At 44.9% G+C, this 23,200-nt stretch overlaps 2 protein-coding genes across 2 annotated transcripts in view; one reads left to right on the top strand and one right to left on the bottom strand.

Annotated features, from left to right (window-relative positions):
- The window catches only part of CIAO2A (cytosolic iron-sulfur assembly component 2A), a 142,498-nt gene that overhangs the window by 62,571 nt on the left and 56,727 nt on the right, over nucleotides 1-23,200 (top strand). The window lies entirely within an intron of this gene.
- SPG11 (SPG11 vesicle trafficking associated, spatacsin) overlaps nucleotides 1-23,200 on the bottom strand; it is a 90,243-nt gene that overhangs the window by 33,539 nt on the left and 33,504 nt on the right. Inside the window, exons 18-27 of the mRNA XM_068275076.1 lie at nucleotides 21,187-21,293; nucleotides 20,911-21,056; nucleotides 20,670-20,834; nucleotides 12,586-12,652; nucleotides 12,342-12,507; nucleotides 9,620-9,828; nucleotides 8,212-8,314; nucleotides 2,839-2,983; nucleotides 1,192-1,428; nucleotides 244-441 (exon numbers count right to left, since the gene is read on the bottom strand). Of these exons, the coding sequence (XP_068131177.1) occupies nucleotides 244-441; nucleotides 1,192-1,428; nucleotides 2,839-2,983; nucleotides 8,212-8,314; nucleotides 9,620-9,828; nucleotides 12,342-12,507; nucleotides 12,586-12,652; nucleotides 20,670-20,834; nucleotides 20,911-21,056; nucleotides 21,187-21,293 (1,543 nt within the window). The remainder of the gene's footprint in view (nucleotides 1-243; nucleotides 442-1,191; nucleotides 1,429-2,838; nucleotides 2,984-8,211; nucleotides 8,315-9,619; nucleotides 9,829-12,341; nucleotides 12,508-12,585; nucleotides 12,653-20,669; nucleotides 20,835-20,910; nucleotides 21,057-21,186; nucleotides 21,294-23,200) is intronic.

Raw genomic sequence — 23,200 nt, 5'->3', positions numbered from 1 at the left:
AATGTTCCTGCACTAGCGGGAATGCGTAAAAATGTACGCAATGCGTCCCGCCGACTGCCAGCGGGGGACTGGAGCAGCAGTGAGTGACTACGAGGGCACAGGATGGCTGCATGAGGCTGGTAGAAGCCCCAGGTAAGTGAAACTCATTTTTTTATTTTGCTTGGACATTCCCTTTAAGTTATTTGCAGTCAACCAAACTAGATCATCCTGTTGCAATTAACCTTGGTTTATGCAGATGTATACCTCCAGAAATATGCTGAACGCTTTGTGCAAAGTTCTGTAATCACTTCTTGCAAGCAGTAAATTCCAGATCTGTGTGAGGTCCTCCAGGTTCCACTTGTTATCTGCAGGAGGCGATAATGTTTGTGTGATCTCCAAGTAAGTAGCGGCATCCACTGACGTCACAATCCAAGCACACAGGCAGGAGATACTATCTGTATCCTAAATTGGAAAAATGTTTAAGAGAAGACCATCTAAATTCACAGACCTTTACTGCCATTGTCAGCATTATAGTTGCAGTCACCCATATGCATGAGGTTAGCAATAAAAAAAGAAGCCAGGAACTGTTCTTATGTATTGTAACATCAAATGGGCAGTACTGCGCAGGTGCAGAACTCTCCAGGGGACAGGAGTGCGGCGGGGGAGCGTGCATGACCAAGCCGCGCATACGCAAAAGACCTCGACTGGCAGCGACTGACCAGATTACCGGCAGCCGTAGCGCCAGAACAGAGGGGCCAAGGAGGACAGCGCGGGACTCGGCGCTGCTCAGGGGGCTGGAGGAAGCACCAGTTAAGTATAAATTGAGCCTAGTGTACCATCTCTGATACACTTTACGGTTAGGCATTAGTGGAGGGGGTTAGGTTAGTCACTTACACTTACATGGGGCGGTGGGGTTAGGCATTTGGTAGGGGGTCTTCTTTTTAGGCACTTACAGAGTAAGTTAGGGTTAGGTATTCGGTGGAAGGTTTGGCACCTATGGGGGGTGGGTAATAAGGTAAGGCAGAGGGTTAAGGTTAAAATAGGTGCCAGGTAATGCACAGTAAAGTATTGGTAATTTAAATTACCGATATTTTACAGTTAGCGGCACCACCCAGCGCCCAACTGATGTGACCGCATTGCAGTACATTCTCGGGAGTTGATGCATCTTTTCAGCTGCATAATATAGGCTCTACTGACATTACATTTCATTACCTGCACACAAGTAGCCAACACACTGAACAGAGGCACCCTGTGTGTCACACAATGTTTCAGAAGCATTTGCCCCGGTTCTGCCGCACTGAGACATTTCAGCAACACGTGATGGACAGTATCTGAGTCTGTCTGTACATTTACTCCCTGTGTGGCGCATGCAGGAGGCTCTTTATCTTGTAATGCCAAAGTAATGTGACTGCCCAGAACAGGGTTTAGTTCTTCTACAACAGTGAATATCTGTAGAAAAAGAAAATTACAGTAAACTGGAAGTAACACCTAGCAAAACAGGTGTTTTTCCCATGCAAACTCCATCTCCACTTCTCTTGTTGACTGCTCTCTTTCCAGTTTCTCTCCACTCATTCTCTCTCCTCTCTTATCACCAAATCCCATCTAACCGGCTGTTATTTGGATCCCATCCCATCTCATTCCACAGCTATCCTTATCCCTCATCCCTGCCCTAACATCGCTGTTTAACCTATCCCTCTTCACTGGAATTTTCCATCCTCACTCAAGAAGGCTGTTGTAACACCACTACTTAAAAAACCATCTCTAGACCCCACCGAACTTGCCAACTACCGCCCAGTGTCACTTCTCCCATTTGCATCTAAATTACTTGAACAGTTCATGCTGAACTAAGTCTGTATTTATCTGCAAATTCCCTGTGATTATTCTCTCTCATTTATTCCTCACATTAACTCCCTAACCAGCTCCTCTCACCTCCAACTCAAAACATAGCATGTATCCGTCCTTTTCTCTCACACGTCACAACCAAAATGTTAGTACATGCACTGATTATATCTTTTTTGGACTACTGCAATATACTGCTTGGTGGACTTCCAACTAACCGACTAGCACCGCTCCAATCTGTAACTGAACTCTGCTGCTCGACTCTCTCTCCTCTCGCTCTTCCTCTGCTGATTCTCTCTGTCAAGCTCTTCACTGGCTACCAATCAACCAAAGGATCCAGTTCAAACTCTTAACCCTAACCTATAAAGCTCTCCACAATCTCTCTCTCCTGTACATCTCACTAGTTTCCAGATATCAACCCAACCGCAATCTCAGATCTGCACACAAGCTTCTTTTAGCCTCTTCTACAATTACCTCCTCACATTCACGGGTACAAGACTTCTCACGTGCCTCACCCCTCCTATGGAATGCCCTTCCACAGATCATCCGCCACTCTGCCACCTTTGAAATCTTTAAACGCTCCCTCGAAACCCACCTTTTCTGACAAGCATATTCTCTAGCTTAGGCCATGCACCCTTCAACCTCACATCTACATTTACTCCTCACTAAATAATCTAATCACGCACTGCCTGTACATATACTGTATACCTCCCCCACCTCTTGTTTCCACCCCATTCCTTTAGATTGTAAGCTCCCAAGGACAGGGCTCTCACCCTTTTTGTGTCATGGAATGTTATTTTTATTGCTTGCACTCTGTTATACATTTATACATTTTACTCATCATGTTAAATTTGCTATTGTAATCACCTGTTCTGTATTTTGTACCAGCGTTCATAATTGATGTATATCATTGTCTATCATTATGTATCCCTTGTTTGTTTTCTTACATTGTACAGCGCTACAGAATATGTTGGCGCTTTATAAATAAATAATAATAATAATGTCTCTGAGCATACTTGCCTGATCCTGGGAGTTTGCATGAACAAGAAGCTGCAGCCAATCCTGCTTCTGCGCAAAGTTCCTCAGATAGGCTGAGCTTACCGGAATGTGATGAAGGAAACAGAACTGTAAAAGTGTGATCCATAAGCCATTGCAGGGAGGTTTGCTGGGGAAAATGGAAATAAAAGTGTTTGTGTACTTATATTTGTAGGCGAGCCCCAGCATATTTAAATAGGCGTGAATGAGTACTGTAAACATATTATGGTATTGAATAGTTTCAGACATTAAATAACCTAAATCCTGTGGTTTCTACTTTAATGAATCCAGTAGGAGAATCATGTCATCACTAATCTAAATTAATTTTGAATTTGGTAAGTTATCACAGCAGCATAACTTAACCACTTCAGCACCACAGGGTTTTTTGCTTAAAAACCAGAGCAATTTTCACATTTCAGCGCTCCTCCCATTCATTCACCAATAACTTTATTGCTACTCATCAGATGTAAATGATCTATATCTTGTTTTTTTTGCCACAAATTATGCTTTGTCAGGGTGATATTTGCTTTTAGTAATTATGTTATTATCTGTGCATTTTAAAGGGAAAAATGAGAAAAAAAAGAAAAAATACACTATTTCTCTATTTCCATCCACTATAGTTTTCAAATAAACAATGTTACCATAGGTAAAACCCACACATTGTATTTGCTCATTTGTCCTGGTTATCTCAACATTTAAATAATGTTCCTAGTACAATGTATGGCGATAATATATTAGTTTCTGGTTTGTGTTTTTTGTTTTCTCATTGTACTCTATCAGTAATTAAAAGCCCTTATCTTCATGATTAACAGTAATACACTCTCATGGCATACATATTTTAAAAGCCAAGTCCTTAGGGTAACTATGTATTCTCTTTTCAATGCTGTCACTTTTGTTGTTTTTACAAGTATTTATTTGGGGGTACAGAGTACATGAAAACAACAGTTTTATTGTTTTTCATTCAGTTTTCCGGTAAAAAAAAATATCACATGACTTAGCCCTCAGTTGTCAAACACCACAAAATCTATTCTCTCACTTGTCACGGTTAAAATTATACCCTATATACATAATCAGATAGCTTATTGGACATACAGCACACTGTTTACCACAAGTACGCCTATCTACTCCCCTGATCTTCAGATGAAGTTTTGTGGGGAGTAGATAAGCGTAGCAAGGGATTCAAAGTGGTTAAAGGGACTCTGAGCAGTGCAGAAACTATGGGAAGATGCATATCATTTTAAAGCTCTCTTTCTCCTCTTTTCAATAATATATAAATCGCCGCCCTACGCCTTTTAGTTTTCGCTATTTTCGCAATTGAAATTGCCGCGGATGCGATTTCGATCGCGAAAATAGAGAAAACTAAAAGGCGTAGGGTGACGATTTAGGGGTCGTCAGAAAGAGAGCTTTAAAATGATATCCATCTTTCCATACAGTGGCGGACATACGGCCGTGCAGGCCGTGCCGCCGCATGAGGGCCCCTGAAGTTCAGTTTTCTTCAGGGGCCCATTAAGTATTTTTTTTTTTTATATATTTTTTTTAATTATTTTATTCCCCCGGGGGGCCCCCCGACTCCTATCCTCCCTCCCTCCCTCACCTCGGGGGGCCCCCCTCCCGATATGCGCGGCGGGAGAGCGAGCGAGCGAGCGGCAAATGCAGGAAGTCTTCAGGGCTCGAGGCCCAGCCGCTTAGTCTCCAATATGTCTCCAGTTGGAGACATATTGGAGACTCAGCGGCTGGGCCTCTAGCGGATGCCTGGAGAGCCCTGAAGACTTCCTGCATTTGCCGCTCGCTCTCCCGCCGCGCATATCGGGAGGGGGCCCCCCGAGGTGAAGAAGGGAGGGAGGGAGGATAGGAGTCGGGCCCCCCACCCGGATAGCTACCCACCCGGCTACCTAACCACCTACCCACCAGGCTTCCTACCTACCCACCCGACTACCTAACCACCCACCAGGCTTCCTACCTACCTACCCACCCGGCTACCTACCCACCCACCAGGCTTCCTACCTAACCACCCACCCAACTACCTAACCACCCACCCGGCTACCTACCCACCCGGCTACCTACCCACCCACCAGGCTTCCTACCTAACCACCCACCCAACTACCTAACCACCCACCCGGCTACCTACCTAACCACCCACCCGGCTACCTACCTAACCACCCACCCGGCTACCTACCGGGCTAGTTACCAACCCACCCACCAGGCTACCTACCCACCCACCCGGCTACCCACCCACCCACCAGGCTACCTACCTATCTACCCACCCGGCTACCTACCTAACCACCCACCCGGCTACCTACCTAACCACCCACCCAGCTACCTACCGGGCTAGTTACCAACCCACCAGGCTACCTACCCACCCACCAGGCTACCTATCTACCCACCCACCAGGCTACCTACCCACCCACCCGGCTACCTACCTACCCACCAGGCTACCTACCCACCCACCAGGCTTCCTACCTACCCACTCGGCTACCTACCTAACCACCCACCCGACTACCTACCTACCCACCCACCAGGCTTCCTACCTACCTAACCACCCACCCGGCTACCTACCTAACCACCCACCCGGCTACCTACCGGGCTAGTTACCAACCCACCAGGCTACCTACCTAACCACCCACCCGGCTACCTACCGGGCTAGTTACCAACCCACCCACCAGGCTACCTACCTACCCACCCACCCACCAGGCTACCTACCTACCCACCCACCGGGCTACCTACGTACCTACCGGGCTAGTTACCCACCCACCAGGCTACCTACCCACCCACCCACCAGGCTACCAACCCACCCACCCACTAGGCTACCTATCCACCCAACCACCCATGGGAGCTGCGCGCCGGATGGAGGCTGGGACAGGAGGTCTGCTGCTGCAGGTGAGTAAATGTTTTTGTTTTATTTATATTAGCAGGTGTATGTTCTGGGCAGGTCTGCCACATGATTGCATGTATTTTCTTCGCAAATCTGCCGACATGATTGCATGTATTTTCTGGGCATATCTGCCGACATGATTGCACGTATTTTCTGGGCATATCTGCCGACATGATTGCACGTATTTTCTGGGCATATCTGCTGACTTGTTTGCACGTATTTTCTGGGTATATTTGCCGACTTGTTTGCACGTATTTTCTGGGCATATCTGCCGACTTGTTTGCACGTATTTTCTGGGCATATCTGCCGACTTGATTGCACGTATTTTCTGGGCATATCTGCCGACTTGATTGCACGTATTTTCTGGGCATATCTGCCGACATGATTGCACGTATTTTCTGGGCATATATGTGTATTTTCTTGAGAAAACCTGCACAATTATGTGAATTTTCTGGGGAAAGGGTCACCAAAACTTGGGCCCACTGTCTTTGCGTTGCACTTTTCAAGGGAACCTGAGGTGAGAATAATATTGAGGCTGCCATATTTCTCTCCTTTTAAGCAATACCAGTTGCCTGGCTGCCGTGCTGGTCCTCTGCCTCTTATTCTTTCAACCATAGACCCTGAACAAGCATGCAGCAGGTCAGGGGTTTCTGACAATATTGTCAGAACTGAGAAGATTAGCTGCATGCTTGTTGCTGGTGTAATTCAGTTTATTACTGCAGCCAAATAGATCAGCAGGGCCGCCAGGCAACTAGTATTGTTTAAAAGGAAATAAACCCTCACCCCGGGTTCGCTTTAAGTTACAGTTAGCTCCGCCCTCATCCGGTCATTGCCACGCCCATTTTTTGGCCGCGGCGCAGGTTCTATCCACTATTTTTTGCCGCGGCGCGCTATGCGCGACGCAGGTCATAGGGGGCCCACAATTACAATTTTGCACAGGGGCCCACTGCTGGCTGTGTCCGCCACTGTTTCCATAGTTACATTGTATTACACAGGGCGACTTTTTCCTAAAGTCAGCAGCTCCATTCTGCTGAATGCAGCTGCTGAATTTGAGAAAAAGTCGCCCTGTGTAATACAAGATAACTATGGAAAGATGGATATCATTTTAAAGCTCTCTTTCTGACGTCCCCTAAATCGTCGCCCTACGCCTTTTAGTTTTCTCTATTTTTACAATCGAAATCGTGGCCGCTGCAATTTCAATGGCGAAAATAGCTAAAACTAAAAGGCGTAGGGTGGCGGTTTATATATCATTGGAAAAAGGAGAAAGAGAGCTTTAAAATGATATGCATCTTTCCATAGTTTTTGCACTGCTCAGAGTCCCTTTAATTCTAAGTAAAAGAGGAAAAGTGTGTTGCATTGGCACTGTGGCCTGTGAGGCAATTGGCAACAAATAGGACACTGGCAGATACCCCCAGTAAAGCTGCTGATCAGGGCCGTTTCCTGGGCAGTGCGGGCAGGGCGCCCTGGGCACAGACCTGCAAGTAGTAGAAGGGGGTGCAGGCAAAAGGTGATAACCGCTAGGAAGTTGGTGACGCGCGGTGCAGCCAAATGGAAGATGAAGATTACCAGTGCAATCGCCTTCCTTGACTCCTCCTGGGCTGCCTGTATCAGACATCAAGTCATCATCACGTCACCACCGCATGATGACACCTGATGTCCTGTAGTGGTACTGCAGGCTGTCAGTGCGCGGCGCCCATGGAGGAGTCAGCTTTCCGGGCTCTCTTCGTCTGTGTGATTTCCTGGTCCCTGCTTCCTCCTGGATGAGCGGTCACTAGTAAGTAGGTAGATCTGCTTGTGACCTGTGGAAGTGTGACTGTCCCTAAAGAGTAAGGGTTCGCGAGTCCACAGGGGTGGGGGGGGGAAGGGGTCGCAATTTTTACACCCTCACTCTGTGTGCAATTTAGCATAGAAACTGCCCTGCATTTGAGCTCTCTTATCTCTGTAGTATAGACAGAGGAAAATGTTTCGTTAGACCTCTCTTTCAAACAATCAAATACTGACAATTCCTTTGGAATCATAATTTAATTTCAAGACAATAACAAAGAAGCCAGTGTTTTGAGAGCACGCCGGGTCCCTCACGGCAAGAATTGCTCAATGGCAATGGTCTGTCTGCCGCTCTGCTAAAACATAGAGACAGTACACTGTAATGGGTAGGATTACCTCAATGCACTTACAGCTGCGATGTGCAGCGTGCGAGCAGCCATTGAGCTAGTCTTGCCTTGATAAAGGGTCTCAAAACATTGGTTTCTTGGTTATTGTTTCGAAATAAAATTCTGATTCCAAATGAAGTACAGTATTTGATTTGAGGTGGGCCTCATCCTCTCGTATTTACTGAAGCAATCCTACTGCAATATTGTGGCCTTACCATTATGCAATATTGTGGCCTTACCATTAGAGAGTGTGAGACAACTTTCTATTGTTGCTTTCTCTCAACCTGTGATGGTCTTTTTCCTTTGGTACTTTGTCTATGTTTTAATGAATCCTACCTGCTTTCTTCTTGTAAACTGGCAGCCACAACCTCCTCCAAGCTAAGTAAAAGGTCTTTGGCAGCCTCAGACTCATTGTCCACTAGTTTTTCCAATCTCTGAGCTGAAACAAAAACAGAAAACAATCCATTGAGAAAATAGCGTTTTCTATCCAGACATATGGAGCTGCAATGGGAGTCACAACACCTCATCTGCATACATTTCATGGGTCAATGACTCAAAAGCATAAAAGACAGAGAAATACATTTGCACAATAGCCAAGCAAGTATCATTTTAAAAGGAAGTGTTCAGTGAGGCCCCATTCACATTGCATGTGTTGTCGTCTATATTTCGGCAACGCATGCAGGAGGCCGACACGCACGACATCAGAAAGTGCATAGACTGCACTGTCTGATGTTTACACTGCATGCGTTCTGGACCAGTGCGGTCCGGGAACGCATGCTGCACGCATTTTTTCCCGACACGCGCGGCTAACCCATTCACTACAGTGAATGGGTATCAGCCACGCAAAGCATGCAAACGCAGATGACATGTGTTCATATGCGTTGCGTTCCGATCGCACGGCCATCTGCGTTTGGTAATATGAACGGGGCCTAAAGCTTTCAAAATCACCCTCAGTTAAGGTCCCCTTTAAATGATGCAAATGAACACGCATAATTAAACAAAGTATATTTCCAGATAAAATTTATAATTGTCTCCATAAACCTCAGCAATGGACAATGATCACATGACTTGCTGCTGCCCGGTTTAGTTAGTATTTCCTTTTGTGCTGGGCGAGGAAATAAGCCCAAAGCAACATTAAACTGGGGAATTATTATTTCCACTTATTATCAAAAGTTGTACCATTTTGTGGGTGGAGCTAGGGACAAGCAGTGGGGATATCTAGGTAGAAGTCTCTTTAATCTTCAGTTGGAGGTGGATGGAGTCAGGTGACCTGCTCACGTAGTGGGGGCGGATCTGCCACTCTGCTGGCAAAAAGGAGCTAGAGGATCGACGTGGAAACCAGCAGCCAGATATGTTAAATATATTTACTGCAAAAAGTAAATATCAAATTCATAAAAAAAACCACAACCTGGAGGGTGAATTAGAGCTTTAAAGCAGCAGGGACAGTCATACTATCCCAAGATGTGCCAGTCCCCCCCCCCCCCCCCCCCCCCCTCAGTGTGCTTGTAATGCAGACTGCATGTAGACTACAGAATAAAGACAGAGTAGTGGGTAAATGGAACTTGATTTTGTGGGTGACAATCTCGCTTTAAAGGCTAATGAAAAGCAAGGAATATTAAAGCGGCCGTTACTGTAGTGTTGTATTTCCATCACACCAGAAGAGTGAACAATGACACACATTAATAAAAATACCTTAGCGACAGCCCATGTATGTGACAGGAACCATGACAAACAGGTTGAATACCTAATTCGTGCATGTTAGACTTGTGTCCCTCAGCCTCCTGCTGAGAAGTAGAATGTTTTAAGATGAGATTGGCCACAAAGACATCCACACGTAGCTTGTGACTACTGACTCCAAGCAATTCAAGAAAAGAAACACAGGATGCAATGATTGAAGGGACGCTAAAACAGGACAGAGCCAATGAGTAGACATCCTTAACAGCTCGCTGAATTCTGCAAGACAAAGTAGGAAACCATCATGAAAATGGGACACTGATTCACGGGGCTCAGGTGAACACATTAGCTATGAAATGTTGTAGTAGACTTGCAATAGGTATATAATACAAGACAGACACCATTAACTAAAATAAACAGCATTCTACACTAGCTTCCATCTCTCACTGGATAATCTTCAGTGCCAGGTATTAATAACATCTTTTACCCTAAAGTGCAATTATATTCCCCAAGCTAAAATTTCAATAACTACTCTTAGTTACATAAATGAACATTTAAAAGCATTCCCATACATTCCCTTTGTGTAAAAACCTTTATTTTCACTGAAGAAAGCAGGAGAAGCTGCTTGGCAAATGCAAATGTAACCATTGCCCGCAGAAGCTCTCTGAGGAATGTGTTTTCACTCTGCCCCTCCTCCCTTTGCTGAACAGACATCACCCTAGCAACCACTAAGTCACTTCAGCAGATGGGGGGGGGGGGGGGTAGAGTGTAGAAAGATGTCTCAAAGAGCTTCAGCCAGCAATGATTACATTTGCAAGTGACAAGAGATAAGCAAGCTTCTCCTGCTCTCTGCAGTGTAAATAAAGGTTTCTACACCCATGAAATGTGTGGGAATGCTTTCAAATAACTACTTCAAGGTAGTTACTTAAATGTTGGTTTTGGGAGTATAATCCCATTTTAACAACGCCCCCTCCCCCCCTCCAGTGTTTAATTTCAGCTGGAATTCTGTGCAAAGTGGTTTCATTAATCTTCATGACGTGTTTTTTTTTTTTACATTAAAATTCACGTTTGTGTGAGAATGCTTCCAGAGCACGCAAAAATGTGCCCATACCTCCCAACTTTTTGAGATGAGAAAAAGGGACACTTAAGCCACGCCCCTGTCACACCCCTCATCACGCCCCCTAGTCACGCATACCGTAAACATTTCATAAGTAAAATATGTTGTTTTATAATTCAAACCACAGTGGTCCTTTCTATCCTGGGTCATTTTGCTTCATAGTAACATTTTAAAATTAATAATATATCAATTTAAAGGATGGAAATAAAGTTTAGAGTCAATCACATTTTTGGCATATTAATATACATATTTATATAGAAAGAGGGACAAATGAGGGTGAAAAGGGGACAGAGGGACAGGGCTCCGAAAAAGGGACAGTTGGGAACTATGGGATTGGAGGGTGCGTGGCACTCTGTGGGAGTCGATTGGAGGGTGCCAGTGGGCAGAAGAGGAAAAAAAAAAAAAAGATCGAAGCACCAGCCACGCGAACAGCCGCTGAAGTGTAATGCGGCGGGGAGCACAGCCGACATCAGTCCTCCCTCCCTCCTTCCCTCTCCATCATGGCCCCCCGTGAGTCCCTATATGAAATGCAGAGAGATTGTGCGCAGGAGTGTTTAGCTTACATTACTGTTCAATGACCGGCTTCCTACTTCCTGTTTCGCGTCATGGGAAACAGGAAGTAGGAAGCCGGTCACCGAACAGTAATGTAAGCTAAACACTCCTGCGCACGATCTCTCTGCATTTCATATAGGGACTCACGGGGGGCCATGATGGAGAGGGAGGGAGGGAGGGAGGACTGATGTCGGCTGTGCACCCCGCCGCATTACACTTCAGCGGCTGTCCGCGCGGCTGGTGCCTCGATCTTTTTTTTCTCTCTCTGCCTGCCGGGACACAAGGGGGGTATCCCGTGACAGCGGGACCCCTCCCCCAACCCGTGACAGTCCCGCCGAATCCGGGACGGTTGGGGCCCCTGCGTAACAACACAAATTTTAATGCAAAATATGCATGTAAAAAACAGAACCCTGCCTTAGACCGGTGCTCCAACGTTTTGACCTACGCGTCGATTTTGCCTACTTTCCCTTCTGCGCGTGCTCAGTACTTTCCACGCCCACTCTGCACATGTGCATTTAGGTTTTCTAATTTCCCCTCATTGGATTACCCTACGGGTGTGCAGAGTAATAGCCTGTGGCTGGAGGGAGTGCAGCGGCAAGTGTGTCCCAATGAGCAGGCTCCTTTCTAGGGTCCGTGCAGCCGCCCTGAGCATAGATGAATCATCTATTTCTGCTACATTTTCATACTTATTTCCATTATTATCTTAATAGCAATAAAATACAGTGAAACTCATAAACAATCTCCCTATATCCATAGAAGGATATTTCGATTTGTAGGTCACCTCGATGGAGTTCTCCATTATTCTGTCATTAGCGTAGGTCATTTTGACAATGTAGGACAAAACGTTGGAGCACCGGCTGGTTGAGCCTGACTTGTCCATACAGTTTTCAGCTATTTTGCACTAGATGAATCAAGTTCTTCCATACCACCAGGGAGGCTATGATGGAATTTCAGTTTTATCTAAACTCAAAGGCTGAATTGATCCCAAAGACCAGCAGTTACCAACAGTTCTAGCCCGCCACTGAGCCACAGCCGGCTGCAAGGCTAAGCTGCCTTTATAGCTAGCACTCATAATCTGGCAAGACCTTCATCCTCATTCCGTGTAACAGAACAGATTACTTACAACTGTTCAGGAACTTTGCTTTTCAGTAGCTGATGCACAAGGAAGTTGGAGAACGCCACTGCTGGACGGCCACTCCGCAAATAGAAGAAGACATCCAGCTCCTCTTCTGCTGAGAGTTTACTGACCAGCTGTGGGCAGGAGCAGTGCGGAAGCCCCATGATACTATCTGAAATAAAACAGACATTCCATCATTATTGTATAGCCCAGCTAAACCAGCTGGATATCTATACAACAAATGGCTTACCTGCTGCTGCCAAAGAGTTTGTATGCTGCCACGTGAAGAAATGTGCTGGATGGAATGGTGGCAATGACTGCAAAGAACATTGAAGTTGATGCATTAGCACAGAAAGGCAATAGTAGGACATTTAAAAGGCAAATGACAAAAACACTAAAAGACAGGTGCAGACATAGTATGTGATCACTTTACTAAAAAGCATCTGTAAACCACGGGAAAAGACTGGCTTGTTTCATAAGACAGTGCTAACTATAATCACTATATGCCGCCCAAAGTGCAGTATCTCCAGGCAGCTGGTGTTAGGGTTACTTTACTTAGGTGGCCATAAAACTGAAATTCATTTGGCTGCATTAGTTTCCCCTAAACATTTTTGCATTGTTTTCCAGAACAAAAAAGAGGAGATCTTCTTTCAGATGACAAAGCTAGTTTAAAGTGGACCTGAACTCTTGCACAGCACAGAAGGAAAACAAAGAGAAATGCACCCTGTATGTATTTAGAGACTTTGGCCTGTCTAATTCCCCCTCATCTGTTACTAAACACAACTGTAATTTGATCTATTCAGCTGTGTCAGCTCAGGAATATCCTCTGCCACAACAGAAGTGCTAATTTGTAGCCCTATGTCTGCTTTCCTGAAAGCAGGAAGACACACTGCAGATTCATAGCAGGATTTGTATTAGCTGTAATAAAGAAATTGGTTTCTCTGAAGGTTATTGTGCTGTTGCATATCTTTTAGAGCAGAGAGGACGTTCTGAGTTCAGGTGCGCTTTAAGAAAAAAAAATGAAGCCAATATTGAGTTACGTTCACAATAATGACCACATTTAGTGGTTACAGCCCATCTGACCCCCTGGTAGTGTTTTGGCCTCTGTAATTAAGACGCATTAACCACTTAACGACCAGCTAACGCCCATAGGCGTCAGCAGGTCTTAAGTGGGTTACCATGAAAACGGCCTTTCCATGTCAGTTCACGGAGGGTGTCTCCGTGAACAGCCGGAGAGCCGCCGTCCGCGGCTCGCCGGCAAAATTTAAACACGCGGGGAAGAAATCCCTGCTGTTTACATCAAACTGCGCTGCTGCCTCTGATTGGCCGGGGATCGCCGTCATTTGATAGGCTGAAGCCTATCCTACAATGCGCAGGACGGATATCCGTCCCGCGCACAGCACAGCCAGAGCGAGAGGGCGGAAGAGGTAGGGAGGGCGGAAAACGCTGCGGAGGGGGGCTTTGAGGAGCCCCCCCCCGCGCTCGGCCATAAGACCCCTCCAGCAGGTCATCCCCCTAGTGGGGGAAAAAAGGGGGGGGGGGGGAAGTCTGATCGCCCTGCTGTATTCACGATCTGTGCTGCAGAGCCCACGCAGCACAGATCTCTAAAACACAGCCCGGTCCTTAAGTGGTTAAAGCAGGCTTTACCAGCTAAAAAGTGCTGAGGCTTTATGCTAGTATTAATCTGCAGAGTGAACAGTAGGCACAAGTGGCTGAATAAAATATTCATAAGACTGCTGCACATAGCTATTTCCACCAGGCTTGCAGCAGGCCTGCAATCATTAAGGGCTCAGACACACTATAAGGGCTTTTCTGAACGCTTTTTGGCCTCCAGAGCTTTCTGAGAGCTTTTTAAAAAACGCTCCTTTGACTTACATTAAAATCGTGGTAAAATCACGCGATTTTACAGCGATTTTAATGTAAGTCAATGGGAGCGGTTTTTTAAAGAGCTCTCAGAAAGCTCTGGAGGCCAAAAAGCGCTTAGAAAAGCCCTTATAGTGTGTCTGAGCCCTGAAGGTTATCAGGATCGATCCATGTAAATCCTAATGATAGTGAATAGGAGCCTGGTTGCAGCATGCAGACCGATTATTTTGTTGGGTGATCAACACAATCTACCTTTCATTGGGCATCTAGCTGAAAGAGAACCTGAACTGAAAATAAAAAAGTAAAAATAACCATACACATGACATACTTACCCTCCTGTGTAGTCTACTGCTCAATCTCTTTCTCCTCTCCTGCGTCCCTTTTGTCCACTGTGATCAATGGATTTCTCTGTCCTCCATTTTAAAAACCCTGTTAGAACTTACCGGTAGCGGTATTTCAACGAATCCTCCAGGATGGCTAAAACATGAGAGGAAGCCTGCTCCACCCCAAAGGAAACACCCCCACAATTATTCAATTAGACAGACCATATAGGTCCTCCTCTGCCATAGTCCCTCAGTAAATATAGAGTACAACCTAGGAGGACCCCATAAAGTAAGAACAATACTACCATATGTATGCATAATAATTAATCTAATATCTCCCAAGATAGGGAGGGAACTAAGGTAGCCATCCTGGAGGATTCGTTGAAATACCGCTACCGGTAAGTTCTAACAGGGTTTTAACAACTCATCCTCCAGGATGGCTAAAACATGAGAGACCAACGAGAAGTCTAATAAAGTTACCTTAGGGAGGGATGATGTTTTGTAGAACTTTTCTCCCAAAAGATAAGTCTTGAGCTGATAGTAGGTCGACTCTATAATGCTTCACAAAAGTCTGATGACTAGACCAGGTTGCCGCTTTACAGATCTGTTCTAAAGAGGCCCCTGATCTTTCAGCCCAGGAGGTAGCCAGGGATCTGGTAGAATGTGCATTCACAGCTTGGGGAATAGACTGTCCTGCCTTGGCATAGGCTAAGGTGATAACCTCTCTAATCCACCTCGCTATAGTACTTTTTGAAACTTGTAACCCTTTCCTTGACCCTGCGAAAGCTACAAACAAGTGATTAGATCTTCTGAAAGGCTTTGAGGCTTCCAGATAGGACAGTAGAATTCTCCTGACATCCAACTTGTTAAATTTTCCCTCTTTTTCATTGGAAGGAGGATCACAAAAGGATGGAATAATAATATCTTGAGATCTATGAAAGGCCGAAGATACTTTAGGGAGGTACGTAGGATCTGTTCTAAAGACTATTCTATCGGGAAACACAGTCATGTATGGGTCCTTTATTGAAAGGGCCTGAATGTCCCCAACCCTACGTGCCGACGTTATGGCGACTAAGAAAGCCGCCTTTAGAGTTAGCCATTTTATCGAAATTGAGTTGAGGGGCTCAAAAGGAGACTCAGTTAAATAATTCAAAACCAAACTTAAGTCCCAGGGAGGAAATAATTTTGACAGGATTGGTCTCGATCTGGATACTGCTTTTAGAAAATCAATAACTGCCTGTTCCTTGGCTAATTTGAAATTAAGAAAAAAGGATAGAGCCGCAACCTGGACTCTTAATGTGCTAGTGGCTAGTCCTAGTTCAACACCATCTTGTAAAAATTCCAAGATACTCGGTATTGTAGTTTCTTTTATGCTTTTTCTTTTCTTCCAAGAAGCAAATACCCTCCAAACTTTACAATAAATTTTACGTGTCGTCAACTTATGGCAATTGACTAACGTAGAAATAACTCTTTTGGAGAATCCGCTTAACTTCAGAGATTCCCCTTCAAGAGCCAGGCCGCTAGGGCAAATTTCTGAGGGTTCGGGTGCAAAGTCTCGGCTTGAGACAAAAGGTCCACCCTGGGAGGTAGAAACAAAGGTCCCTGTATAGAGAGTTGAAGTATTTTCGAAAACCATACTCTCCTCGGCCAGTGGGGGGGCCACAAAAATTACTAGAGCTGACTCCCGCTCTATTTTCCACAGGGCTTTCGCTATCAAGTTGAAGGGAGGAAATGCATATAGAAGGTCCTTCGGCCATGGTACCGCTAGAGCATCCAGGTGTGCAAGGTTGGACGAGGGATGAAGTGAAAAGAACGTTTTGACTTTTGCGTTCTGTGGTGACGCGAACAGATCCAGATCTGTCGGCTGTCCCCACTGAGTTACTATCAGGTCGAATACCTGTTTGTTGAGAGACCATTCCGCTTCCGTGCATGGCTCTCTGCTTAGTCGATCTGCTAAAATATTTAGAGAGCCCTTTATATGCACCGCCGAGATCGTTTGCAGATATATTTCTGCTATCTGTAAAATTTGTAGCGCTAAATCCCTTAGATCTTTTGACCTCGTCCCTCCTTGCTTTTGAATGTAAGATACGGTTACCATATCTGATAACACGGTTACATGGCAATTTTGTATGATCGGGAGAAATCTGAGCAGCGCCAATTTTACTGCCAGGAGCTCCCTGAAGTTGGAAGATTTGACTTGAATATCTGGAGTCCATTGTCCCTGAGCTTGGACATGCTCTAGATGGGCTCCCCAGCCATCTAGACTGGCGTCCGTATATATCCTCTTCTGAACTGGCGGATTCCATAAGCGACCCTGATTGAGGTTCGTGACCTCCTCCCACCAAAGGAGGGATGAGATCACACAGGGTGGAAGCGAATAGGACTGATCCAGACTCTCCCTGGATTTGTCCCAAACTGTTAGGAACCATTCCTGAAGAATGCGGGAATGAAATTGTGCCCAGATTACCCCCGGGATCGTTGAAGTCATCAAGCCTAACAAAGAAAGAGTCTCCCTCAGGGATACTCTTGGCTGTGCTCTGAAGTCCCGTACTCTGAGAATCAGGCTTAATTGCTTGTCTTCCGGTAACAGAAAAATTTTGTTTATTGAATCCACCCAAAAACCCAGAAACTTCACTTTCTGGGTTGGGATCAACATTGACTTGTCGTAATTCACAAGCCAACCCAGCTGGGAGAGATAATGGATTGTTAGATCTATATGGCTTAAAAGAGTCTGCGTGGAGTCTGCTATCATTAGCAGATCGTCCAAATATGGAATTATTTGGATCTTCTGCAGATGCAAAAAAGATGTTATTTCTGCCATAATTTTCGTAAATATGCGAGGAGCCGAAGAAATCCCAAAGGGAAGGGCTCGGTACTGGTAGTGGTGGATTGTATCCCCCACTCTTACCGCAAATCTCAGGTAGCGTTGATATGCCGGGTGTATCGGTACATGTAGATATGCATCCTGGATATCTAAAGTCGCCATAAAGGCTTCTTTTGGGATCAGATTCCTTATTGAAAAGATGTTCTCCATTCGGAACTTCTTTTCCTGAATGAACGGATTCAATTGTTTGAGATTTAAAATCATTCTGTATTTGCCGGAAGGTTTGCGTATCATGAAAATTCTGGAGTAAAAACCCCTTCTGTATTGGGTAGCCGGAACCCGGGTAATCACATTCTGCTGCAGGAGTGTACTTATTGAGTCTAGCAGAGCAGATGCTTTTTCCCCGTCCTTGGATAGACCCGTAAGGACAAAGTTTTGGGGAGGACGGGAGGAGAATTCGATTTTGTAACCTGTTTTCAGCAGGTCCAAAATAAACTCGTTTGTGGTAATATTTGTCCACACGTGGCTGAATGATAGGAGTCTCCCCCCGACCTGTTCCCTGTCACTTATTTTCTCTTGGATTTGAGGTGGCTGGTTTGTTAAAGAGAAAGGGAGTTTTTGATTTTGAGGAGTTATATGTCCATCTCTTTTTCTGGGGCTGCGATTTCGCCTCCCTCTGGTTAAACTGTCCTTTGCCTTGAAAGTTTTTACGAAAAGGCTGTTTCTTTCTCTTGTCTGGAAACTTTTTGCCTTTACCAGACGATCTCTCCAGGATATCTTCTATTCTCCCTCAAACTTCATTGCACATAGTTTTTGTTTAGAGACTATGTCACCTTACCATATATTTAGCCATAGGGCCCGTCTAGCTGTATTGATTAATGCTAGAGCTCTGGCTGCTGATTTTAGGGATTCAGTAGCAGCGTCCGCTAGGAACGCCACCGATCGTGCGATCACCGGAAAAAGATTCTAGGATAGTAGCATGAGGCGTACCATCCACTAAATGTTTATTAAGCCCTACTAGCCACTTATTTAAGTTGCGGGATAGACAAATAGCTGAGATTGCCGGCTTAAAAGAGAAGGAAATAGAGTCCCATGCCCTTTTTAATAAATTTTCAGCTTTTTTGTCCATAGGGTTTTTCAGGACCCCTGCGTCCTCAAAAGACAAATCAGTATTCTTAGAATACTGCGATAAAGCAGCATCCAGTCTGGGACATTTCTCCCATAAGGCGATATCTTCCTCTTTAAAGGGAAATCTGCGTTTAAAAGACCTGGGAATATACAGCCTTTTTTCCGGGTCCTCCCACTGCGATAATATAGCTTTTTGAATAGCTGGATGGACCGGAAAGGTTCTACCTTCTGAACTCTCCAACCCAGAATATATATCATCTCTTGCAGATGAGGAGGCTACTGGCTCTGCCAGTTGTTCCGCCTCATAAACTGCTTCAAGTAACTGACGTTTCCTCAGCGTTAAAAAGGTATTTGGATAATTTTTTTGGAACGTCTTCTGGGTCAGAATCAGGCCCACTCCTCTCTTCTCCCTCCTCTAAGGAGTCAGCGGAAGAAGAAACCGCATAATCCTGAGGGTTGGGGACCGATGGGTTCCCCCCCCCCCCCCCCCAGATTAGCCGGAATGTCTAGAGGAGGAGCGGGAGAGGGCTGAACACCTGACGGAACAGGTAGAGTCGGCACCAAGGGTGGGGTTACTTGAGGTACAGCCCACTGAGCCGGAGAAGACATGACTGATCTAAATGTCTTAAATGTGGAGGAAAATTCCTTGCGCATGGATCTCAAAAAGTTCATCATAACTACCGAAGGGTCTGGAGGTTTAGGGGTAGATGAAGACTTTATACATTTTTCACACTGTGATTTAGTCCAAGATTTTGGCATTTTTATATTACAATATTTGCAGCGCCTGGACTTGTCAACAGACTTCTGAGGTTGGCCAGGGTCCTCAGGTATTGAAGAGGAAGTCTGTAAAAACACAATGGAGAACAATATTCCTATAAGCCCTGTGATAGCTAAATCTTACATGCAGATTACACAGGAAAATATAGGATAAACCTTGCCCAGCGACCCCCACAGAAAATACAGCAGTTTTCTTTGTGGACAGACTTTTGGCAATGTCTTCCCAAAACCCCAGTCTGTCCACTCTCACCTGTCCTGCCGCTTGTGTGGTAGCGTCCGGAGGTCCGCTGGGCTCAGAGGGTAAGGCGTCTGACTGCTCCATGCCTTCCTCTGCAAGCACTGACCGGCATGTAATGGCGCCGGGAACGCTGAATAACTTCCGCTTTATGCGGAATCAGCTGTGCGTCATCACGCTGCCTCCTCCCTCCGTGCACAGTTAAAGTCTCGCGAGATCTCACGCGTTCGCCTTAGGAGACTCACTCTGCCCGCAGACACAGCCAGCATCAGACCTCCATCCGTGCCGCCGCCACCCATGGACGCACGAGCTCTCTCTGCTACACCACAAGCGAGAAGAGCTCAACACGCAGTTCTGTCCGCTGGAGGGGGAAGGAGGCTTGAAAAGAAAACGTAGGAGACAGGTACTATACTGCCTCAGAGAGTGTCCTTCAGGTGTAGGAAACACACTAAAACTGAGGGACTATGGCAGAGGAGGACCTATATGGTCTGTCTAATTGAATAATTGTGGGGGTGTTTCCTTTGGGGTGGAGCAGGCTTCCTCTCATGTTTTAGCCATCCTGGAGGATGAGTTGTTAAAATGGCCATTACCCCATAACAGCTTCCTGGTCAGCACACTGTTAAACTGTAATATCATCAACTTGAGCCATAGGGAAACATGGACATTACCTTGCACATTCAGTTGTAACTGACAGCTGCTGATCTATAACTGACAGCACCGGGTATATTTCAGTTCTGACAAAATATTGTCAGGACTGGAAGGGATCACTGTAAGAAGAAAATGGTGAGCTTCTGAGAGAGATACTGATGGTGAGGTTAGTATGTAATATTCATTTGCAGCTACGTCGTGTGTCTTTTAAATAATTTTCTTTGCTTCAGGTTCCCTTTAAGTTCAGAAAAGGACTGCTGTGAACAGTGCAAGAGGTAAACTTACATTGTGGAACAGAAGCAGAATTAAAACCATCCAGTTTTCGTATGCTGCACATTATGTTGTACAGACTGTATAACGCAATGGAACCAATGCATCAAAATAAAGACACTTCATGTCAGGCATTCCATCAACTTTGAGGAAGTTTAAAAGTATCATTCAATGGATTATGTATTGAAAGTGAGCAAGAACAGCAATGAAAAGGTGTCTCTTTAGTGAAAATTCCTAGTGTTACTGGAGTGATTGGTGTAGCGAACCTGTAGGAGATGGTAGAGGGAGATGTCAGGAGGCGATGCAGAGTTAGCTGGGTACTGAGGAAACAGAGCTGCTCGGAGCTTTGGATAGGGCGTCAGTGCCATCTTTAGCAGCGGGGGATCCATGTTCCATTTACAGAGGCTGGGCTCTTCATGCTGCTCCAATACCTGATGCAGATAGAAGGCTTCAAATACAGCACTACAGTAAAACCAGTGACATCCGTATGAACTGTGTACTCCTTACCCCATCAATTCCACCAGGAGCATACATATTGGTTGCCAGAGCAAGAAGCGTATGTCCATCCAAGAGCATGCTGTTCACACTAGGCTGGTAGCTCGGCATCCGTACATGGGCATTGGATAAACTTGCATGAAACATCCGAATGGCATCTAAGTATGAGAAAATGAAATATAAGAGAAAACTATCTCAAACCGAAAGCTTAGAACACTATGCCTCAACCATAGAAAGCACATATTACAACCACTGTGGTAAGTAACTCAGCTCCAAGATTCCACTCACCGTTTGTATTGGCACTGACTTGTCGAATATTTACCAAGAAGCCAAACCAGGGGTAGGCCTCATGCAATGATGTATCGGATAGGGCAGAACAATTCTCCGGCTGTAACCTGCCAATATAGATAGTAATGTAGCATATACAAGTAATTGTTATCTCTATCCTGCAGCCATTACCACACAGCAAGCCTACAGCAGAATATCTGTGTCATTACACTGCCAGTAATGATGGTACTGAGGGAATTGCTTGTGAGGAAATTGCTCCTCTGTGACTTGCTAGTGCATGGCTGTAACGCTACAGTATCATCCAGGCTATGCAGCACACTATAAAAGTACTGTACCTACATTAACTGATAAGACCTATGCTTCCTGTGCAAGCTGTTGGGTGATTACTGCATGCAAATGCCTGTATATTGAGCATTTTGATCTAGCTTAGACAATGTCTGTGCTCGCTTGCTGAATCTTTGAAAAGAAAACATTACTCCCAATTATTGACTAAATTAAGATGCAGTATTATAGTATACATTATAGGTTTGAGTACGACAATTTCTGATAAAGTAAACTTCTGATATATAATGTAAACTACTTTTTCCGGTCCCTTAGAGTTAACTATAAAGGAATTCTAGTGTATTTATATTCCATTTAAAGCGGATCCGAGATGAAAAACTACTTGTAACAAGTAACTTGTCTATATACAGTGGGATGCGAAAGTTTGGGCAACCTTATTAATTTTCACGATTTTCCTGTATAAAATGTTGGTTGTTACGATAAAAAAATGTCAGTTAACCCCAATCTGGGATAATCCTTTATTTATGCCTGGTATTTCACAATCTAATCGTCTTCGAAAAATATCCACCCCTACCCTCAAATTAAAACAGGTCTGACAAAATGACAACCCAATACCACTGTCCTCTCTAGCTGGGACAACTAGTGACCCCGATGATCTATACTTTGAATATATGCAGCCATCTCATTTCCTTAAAAAAGAAGTTGACAAGGATTTCTCAGTTAGATCAGTAACAGACTTGGAAGATGTGTGCTTCTCTCATCCCCCTACAGAACATAGGATTTCCTATTTCTATAACTCTCTACTTTCCCACTTCTGTAATAGCACTCCTACTTTTATGACTGAATGGCAAAACAAACTGAAAATGTCACTTTCTGAAGCAGACTGGTCGAAGTGTTGTACTTTTGCACATAAATGCTCCCTTTCGGCCCAAGCACAGGAGAATGCCTACAAAATATTAACAATGAGGGAATAAGACTCCAGAATAACTTCATAAATATAATCCAAATATATCTGACCAATGTTGGGGGTGTGGCAGTGAGGTAGGCGATATGATTCATATCTGGCATGGTTGTCCTAAAATTATTCCCTTTTGGGCAAAAATCTGTAAGATCATAGCAGCTATTAGTAATATTGTAGTTAAAGGGGAAGTTCAGCCTAAACATACATACTGTCATTAAGTTACATTAGTTATGGTAATTAGAATAGATAGGTAATATAATCTCTTACCCACCCTGTTTTAAAAGAACAGGAAAATGTTTGTGATTCATGGGGGCTGCCATCTTTGTCATGGGGGCAGCCATCTTTTTAGTTGAAAGGAGGTGACAGGGAGCAGGAGACACAGTTCCAACTGTCCTGTGTCCTTATCACCCCTCCCAGCTGCACGCGCTAGGCTTCAAATGTCAAATTCAAAATGTAAAAAAATAAAAAAAAAATTGCACCAAAACAGCAGAACGAGAACAACATCAGAAATCCCATCATGCTTTGCACAGCATCAGGGGAAAAATGCCCGGGCAGTTTTCTTCTGTGCAGCTAAAAATGAGGCTTGTATAAGAGAAACAAAGTTCTGATGCTGTGAAACTGTTAAAGAAACACCAGGCCTTTTCAGTGCTGCTGAGTCGATTTTTAGTCTGGAGGTTCACTTTAACAATGAGCCAGCTCATATCTTACTTTTGAACTTAGCTTGTCCCTCAAAAACCTTTAAGAAATCTCTGATTCGCCATATCCTCACTG

Source organism: Hyperolius riggenbachi, chromosome 3 (genome assembly GCF_040937935.1).
Source record: "Hyperolius riggenbachi isolate aHypRig1 chromosome 3, aHypRig1.pri, whole genome shotgun sequence".
Taxonomy (NCBI): domain Eukaryota; kingdom Metazoa; phylum Chordata; class Amphibia; order Anura; family Hyperoliidae; genus Hyperolius; species Hyperolius riggenbachi.
The sequence above is the reverse complement of the archived record's forward strand: the minus strand, read 5'-3'. Positions and strand labels throughout refer to the sequence as shown.